The 7,650-nt window shown below is 39.0% G+C and overlaps 1 protein-coding gene across 1 annotated transcript in view; it reads left to right on the top strand.

Annotated features, from left to right (window-relative positions):
• The window catches only part of LOC108789124 (dimethylaniline monooxygenase [N-oxide-forming] 3-like), a 34,437-nt gene that overhangs the window by 8,983 nt on the left and 17,804 nt on the right, over positions 1 to 7,650 (top strand). Inside the window, exons 2-5 of the mRNA XM_018559054.1 lie at positions 1,538 to 1,672; positions 3,001 to 3,189; positions 4,904 to 5,066; positions 6,798 to 6,940. Coding sequence (XP_018414556.1) covers positions 1,541 to 1,672; positions 3,001 to 3,189; positions 4,904 to 5,066; positions 6,798 to 6,940 — 627 coding nt within the window. The 5' untranslated portion in view covers positions 1,538 to 1,540. The remainder of the gene's footprint in view (positions 1 to 1,537; positions 1,673 to 3,000; positions 3,190 to 4,903; positions 5,067 to 6,797; positions 6,941 to 7,650) is intronic.

The following is a 7,650-nucleotide window of genomic DNA, read 5'->3' as shown; positions in this document are numbered from 1 at the left end:
GGCAGAGAGCCATGACAGGATCGAGAGGTGAGCGAACGCCGGTATGTGTTCGCTCACCTCCCGATCTACTGAGCCGACCTGTGACAGTCTCATTGTCACAGGTTGGCTAGAACTATGAGGTGAGTGAAAAACACTCACCTCATAGTTCTCCTTTAATTCCAAATGATCTATGATGCTATATAAATGGATTAAAAATATATGAACATGTAAACAGAGTGATAGCTCACAAATACAAAGGGAAACAAGTCTGTCCCTAGCAGTGATGCTGCCTTAAGGGGAATCTGGATGTTTTCTGCTCAGGAGTGCACTAGATTCTCCGATCCTCGGTTTCAAATTGGAGACTGAGTCCCAAAATACACCTGTTTCCTTCTTCTTGAGCAAAGTCTGCTTTGCTGTAAATAGAGATATATTCTCGACAGCACCATCGTGTGGCTGATTTTGAGAAGGCAGGTAAATAATTCATTACATTTTATGCCTGTGAGGCAGAACAGGTGGATGTGACTCAGACTAAAGCACCAGGTCCATAGGTGCCAGGAATGCCTTTGATTGAGCCATGAACTATGTCCAGAGTGATGCTAAACTTTGGTGCATGCCTGTGGCAGTACTGATACAGGTGTCACTGGTAGAACCAGTATATAGTGGCTCAAAAGCATGACTTGAGTAATTAACATTGTGTATTATATGTTGGATTGATGAAACATATATAAAGGCCCTGATATGCAAATGAAAAGAGGTGGAAAGGATGTAATGTCTGTGTAAATTATCTCTCACTCGTTAAAAATAAGGATAGCCCAGCCCAGATGCAAGGTGTAGGCATACATGAAATGACAAATGTTTACATTCTACTTTGGGACTTGTGCAATATATAGAAATAAGATTGCTTCCAGAGGTCAACCAGGCTGAGAGACATTGAATAAGGTTGATTAGAACACCTGTAGATATGAATTATAATGCCTTCAATGTATGTGACCGTGATGTAGGGGGCTCTGGGACAGCTGCCGCTTTTTACGATGGGTGGGTTTTATTGTGTTTTTGGTGGGAATTTTTAATGGATCTTTGTTTGTACATAATGTAATGTTAAATAAATATGTTCATAGAGTGCAGTATAGTTTCATTGATTTGTCTATAACATTGTCTTGAATAACTATTGTTTTTAGAGGCATGCACCACACCTTTGTTTAATCCCAGGTGCAGAACAATATAAGAATGTAGTAGAGGTGTAGTGGGGATAATTTACTTTTACTATTATTATTCTAAGATTTCTTCTGTAGCCTCAGATTCATTAACCCTTTCAGATGACTTGGAATTGTTCCAATAGAAAAAGGGGGACGCTGGCCCTTGTGGATGAGTTATCGCATGAAACAGTTACATGTTGGATGCTAATTGCCAACATATTACTCTACTTAAATGCATTAGTTTGAATGTTGCCAGAGCAACTTTAATATGCAGTAACACATGTTCACTAATGCACCCAGATTAATCCCACATGTAGTCAACAAGTAAATGGATTTAATATGTTTTTAATTTTATATTCTAGAAAATGGCAAACACAGTGGCGGTCATTGGCTCTGGAATTAGTGGACTTGCTGCCCTTAAATGTAGCTTGGAAGTTGGACTTCAGGCAACGTGCTTTGAGAAGGGTAACTGTGTTGGTGGACTATGGAATTTTATGGTATGTTTTTTTGTTTGCAAAATTTCATGTAAGAAGCTTCTGATGATAACTGATAATGTTTAAGGGTTCTTTCACACATCTCTATGCATGCCAATGCTCTCATTAATCAGTTTTTCATACGTAGAGGCACATTGCATTAAAGCAGCCCATTCATTTTCAATGGGCACTTAATGAGCCTTAACACACAAAAACAGACCAGGACTTCCTTTGAGCAATGTCTTTATTTTCTGGTAACCACTATCATCAAGACTGAAAGTGAAGGAAAATCCAACATTATGAGTTGTCTCAAGAACTTGAATAGAGGGGAAATTTTACAAAGGGGGCACACATTTTGTTGACAATTGTCTAAGAGGGGATTTTTTCTGACTTGGGAAAGGTTTCCTCTCGCTTACTGCTGAGTCTATAGGGCAGGAAATGAAGCAAACTATCCCCAAAGCAACACAGAAGGAAAAAAAAACAACCAGACATTTTAAATAATTTATATTATTTGCACCTACACAAAATTCTAGGTAAAATTAAAGATGAAACCCACTTTGAAATGCTATTTCAGATGTAGGTAGAAGTGACTGGGTACTGGGTACATGTTAAATGAGCTGACTTCTTAAAGCTCTTAGGGTGGTGAGCTTCCTGTCATTATGTGTGGTCTCCTTCTCTGAAGTAGGTTTTCTATTTTATGTATGATACAGCAGAAACAAATGTTAGGCTGAAATTCCAAATAAATATTTGGCACTGGCCTTTTAAATTAAGAATAACAATACGCAACATTTATAGTGAGCTGTCTCCTTGGTGTGGATGTCAATAGAAAATCTGTACCTATTGCAAGAAGAATACTCTGCCCAATAAAGGATATTTCAGAAGTCTATGACCTAGAAACTACCTGGCAGAACTTAAAGGATAGGTGAACATGGTATTTTTCTTTCTAGGATAGGCTCCTAGTAGAGACAGAAGGGCAACAAAGTGCAGATCCTCAGTCTGTAGGAGCAATTAGGAAGTGCATCTAGGAATATAATGTATATGATGGAGGAGTGCTTGTATGTAGGAATATGTAGGGAAATGCTTGTACTAGGAACTGGACAAAACATGGTTAGTAAAGGTGACGCCCACTTCGACATCTTTCCAATGGGTGCTATAAGACCATGTCCTAGTACTGGTCATAAGTGTGACCCTTAACCTCATGGATGCCTTCATAAGTCTACCATCTGACCCTTGTTAGAGAGAGAGAGAGAGAGAGATTATTATTATGAACAAAAATGTCGCTTGCATAGTGCTTTTACATGCTTTTGTATTACAGTCATTTGTCAGTTATAGTTTGTCTGTATTCTACTTAGGATAAAGCAGAAAATGGAAGAGCAAGTATATACCACTCTGTCTTCACCAATGCTTGTAAGGAAATGATGTGCTACCCAGATTTTCCTATACCTGATGAGTACCCTAACTTCATGCATAATGCTGTTTTCTTGGAATACTTGAAGCTATATGCCAAAAATTTTGATTTACTGAGGCACATTAAGTTTAAGGTAAGTGTTTGTCGAGTGTAAGACAGTAGGCTGTTTGTTGTCACCATGCATTAATGCTGTGCTGGCTATGGAGTATTGATCCTGAAAGTTACATAGTTACATAGTATTTGAGGTTGAATAAAGACACAGGGCCATTGAGTTCAACCTTTGTGAGTGTGTGTGTGTTTATGAGTCTGTGTGTGTTCCAGTTATTAACCTTCATGACTGAGCTTTTTTTCAGTTTCTGTTCCTTAATGACTGACACACTTCTTACAGTTTTGCTGTGTGATTCTTCCATTGCAGTAACTTTCTTCCTAAGTGCACCCACGCATATTATATTTTGTTTTTTAGAGGGCAAATAGGGCTATATATTTGTAACCCATTTGTGTGCCTAACGCCTCAATTAATATGAATAAAATATAAAAACAATGAGGAAAAAACATAAAGGAAACACTTTTCCCCAGTTTTGATTATTAATATTTTTAGAAAAATAGCACAGCAGAAATTTTTTTTTATTTGTCCTTTATTTGGAAACACCTCACATCCCTAGGGTTTCAAAAATGTTTCTGTACTTTTCAGCCTAAAACTAAAAGCTAATATTTTTTTTCTCTAAAAGCTAATAGTGGTTAGGTTAGGTGGCATACAATGTCACTGTCACAAAGTGTCACTGAGTGTCACACTTAGTGACAGCGACATCACCGTCATGTGAGGGTTAAAAAAACAACCCTTAGGGTTAAAAACAAATCTACATTGTAAAGTGTTACAAGCAATCAGGTATCTGTCAAAGCTTAATTCTTTCATTAAAGGATTCTTCAATACTGAGGAATCCATTAATGAATGGTAACTGCTGATTTCAGCAGCTTTTTACAGCCCTAAATAGCTGCTCATGTACAGTGTATGTGAGCAGTTTTTTCAGTGCTTCATGGTTAAGAGGTTAAGAGTACCTGTAGCCCTGTATGTTATGGTCTGCTACCACTGCTTGTGGAAGAGAGTTCCACAATTTTATCACTCTAATAGAAAAGAAGCCCCTACGCCCCTTGTGGTAAAAAAAATGTCCTCCAATTTTTTCATTAGGGAGTTTACAGTAAAAAGTTTATTAGTGATATTACCATCACCATTAAACAATTTGTACATCAAAATCATGTCCCCTCTTAATCGCCTCACTTCTAAAGTGAACAAATTTAGATTTAGCAACCTTGTCTCATAGCTTCTGTCCTCCAGCCCCTTCATTAGTTTTGTTGCCCTTCTCTGGACCCTCTCCAACTGAAAGACATCCTAGTGGAGTTCCCATTGTGTCCTTGATGGTAGTATTCCTCTCACTTCTTGTTCTGTCTGACACCTGTCAAATAGACAGGAAGTGGAGAATGTTTCCCTAACCTCCTGTTATGGCATAGAAAAAGTAATAAGAATTCTCCAAAATGGGGCTATGCACAGCAATAAAAAGTTGAGAAAAGTAACTATTCTTATCTGCAAAACTGACTAAATGTTTTGGGTGGAGTTGGGCTTTAAGCAGGTCAGGTCAAGAAAACAAATGTGTCTGGATGTCTAGTTTAGGAGATCAGTTATTTTATTGGCCCTTTGAACTTCAGGAACTAGAAAATGTGTTACGATGCATATTTAAAGAAGCGATAATCAAATCTGGAAATTACTTAACTTGTCTGTTTCCTTTTATTTTACTTATATTACATTAAATATTAATCTCTACTTTGAATACCAACAACAATTTTACATTTAGACAGCTGTGGTCAGTATACAGAAGCGTCCAGATTTTGCAATGACTGGACAGTGGGAGGTTGTCACAGAACATGAAGGAAAACAGCAGTCAACCATCTTTGATGCGATACTCATCTGCACTGGTCATCATGTTTATCCTAATCTTCCTTTACATTCATTCCCTGGTATGTCCTCATTCTCAACTAATTATTTAAAAACATCAATAGTAAACACATCATTTTCCTGTTATATGGTCATATTTGCTGCAGATGGGGGTCTCTTTCTGACAAAATAGACATTTGTTTTTCATGGTGTTTGTCATGATGGTGTCAGTTTTCTTGGGATTTGCCTTTGCTATATTGTAATATTTCACAGGTTGCTATATTTGTGTTTGGGTAACAAAGTCAACAGGTATGGCTTCATAAATGAAGAGGCAGTGTATGCTATGTCTCATCTTGTGCAGTAGATAACTGTCTGAGACATATTTAGGGCTTTCGTTGAGCCGAAGTGCCCCAGTCACCGATCTCAAATTTCAAATTAAAAGCTTCCTTTAAAGAAAAGTGAAATTACCTTTACTGCTGCCTAAGCAACTGAACACCTCTTTATTTTAACCCCTTCATGACTGAGGGCTTTTTTCAATTTTTTGCACCCATGTTATATTCCACATTTTAGGCCTGAAAATTACTTAAAACCCCCAAACATTATATATTTTCTGAATGCCAAGACCCTATAGAATAAAATGGTGGTAGTTGTAAATTTTTATGCAGCGCAATATTAGCGCAACTCCTTATTAAACCCCAAAATTTAGTGACAAATTTAATTAAATGCCCCAGAACACAATAAAATACCCATTTTTAAATGAATATAAAAGATGAGGTTACAACGAGTAAAACGATACCCAACATGCCCAGTTTACAAATTGCGCGCGTCCGTGAAACGGCGAATAACTGCAGTACCCCTAAAAGCCCCCACAGGTCATCAATTTAGAGATACCCCAAAATACTGGCCCTAGAATTATTGCTCTCACTCCGGCGTGCGCGGCGATACCCAACATTCAAAAGCCGCCGGGAGTCTGTTTAAACAGCCCTGATGCTGGCGACGTACACTGTACGTCGTCAGTCACGAAGGGGTTAAAGCAATTCCTGGGTGAAGTTTTGTTTTGAAACCAACATTCCGGGAGTTTCAATCTTCTATATCCTTCGTAGTATTCACTGGTTCCTTCCACCAACCTCCACAGGTCACAGCAGTAATGTAGAGGTCTGCAGGGGGAACCACTGAGCATTGTGAGGTTCATAGGATACACACCCAGAAGGACTAGTTTCAGGAGAAACTTTTTCCAGTGACTGCCCTTCTTTGGAGCAGTGTTTAACAGTACAAGTAGCAGGAGCGGTAAGTATTTACATTCTTCTTTACAAGGAGCTTCTAATTTAGACTTGGAGACAGGGTCTATTTCTATGGAATGCTTTGGTCCATGTGGACCAGCTACAGCATCTTTATCTTGTATACCTGCATTCTTGGCTTCTGTATATCTGATAGCACTGGTATTTGCCTGAGTAAATCTTGAAGAGCTTTTGTAAGTTCAGAGCAATGAAAGGTCTAAGCAGGCAGCTGCTAGTGGTAAAACAGAATTATGAAAAATTAGCAAAATATTACACAGAACAACATACAGTGATCCCTGGCACACAGACTTCCAATGGTATGAGTTTATTATACTGAACTTTGGTTGCTATGGGGATTTCTGGCTGCTCTTTGCTCAGCTATGATGTTTGAACATCTGTATTGAATAACTTAATTAATATAATTTAGAAACTTCATGCAAAGAGGGAAAAAGTTTTTAGGCACATTGAGTTGGGGTTTGTTGTTCAAAACAGATTTAAACATTGGCACCATTTTCTGTCATATTTAATGTTTTCTAGGTATTGAGCAATTCAAAGGCCAGTATATGCACAACAGAGATTATAAGCATCCTGCACAGTATGCTGGGAAACATGTGCTTGTAGTTGGTTTGGGCAATACAGGAGCAGACATTGCCGTAGAGTTAGCAAGGTCAGCTGAAAAGGTAAGAATATTTTACTTGAAGATGGTGGGCCGATGACACTCTATACTCACTGTATGTCCTTAGTCGCTGGGTGTCATTCAACAAGTCCTTAATACAATAGTATAGCGCTACACACCCATCAAATACTATTGTATTAAGGATTTATTGAGGCCTTTTAGCCTTTTGTGTGGCAGCATCCAAACTTCAGATCCCTCTATTGTTTAAGCTGTTTTTCCATTAGCGCAGATTGACTCATTGTCATTCAACAAGTGTCTGACTGAAACTAAGTAAAACAGAGCTGCTTATTTTATTTAAACACCCTACTGGAGCTTTTTTTTAATTTGGCTTTGGGCTTTAGAAATAAGAAATCTGTTGAAAAAGGAGGGAAGTGACTAGAGGCTGACTAAAAACATAGATGGCAGAGATACAGAGGCGGCTCTTTAATTAGGCAAATTAGGCGGTCGCCTTAGGCCTCGCGCTCCCGAGGGCCTCGCGGCCGCCTAGTTTGCCCTGTCAGGACGGCAGCCAGGTACCGTTGTCAGCTCTCATCCACGTAGCTGTCAAACTGAGACTCTCAGTTTTACAGTCACAGAGCTTATCCGTTACCTCGATCGTTGGTGCGGATCATCGGCTCATCTTCTGCACGGGGCTCCGCCCACCAGCCAATAAGAAGAGACCTCACCCCTCCCATCCACCACACGAGGATCTCTGGCTGGGAGGGCGGAGTTTAA

The sequence above is a fragment of the Nanorana parkeri genome, unplaced genomic scaffold, assembly GCF_000935625.1.
Source record: "Nanorana parkeri isolate BGI_ZX_2015 unplaced genomic scaffold, ASM93562v1 scaffold378, whole genome shotgun sequence".
Lineage (NCBI taxonomy): Eukaryota > Metazoa > Chordata > Amphibia > Anura > Dicroglossidae > Nanorana > Nanorana parkeri.
This window is presented reverse-complemented; position numbering and strand designations above follow the sequence as displayed.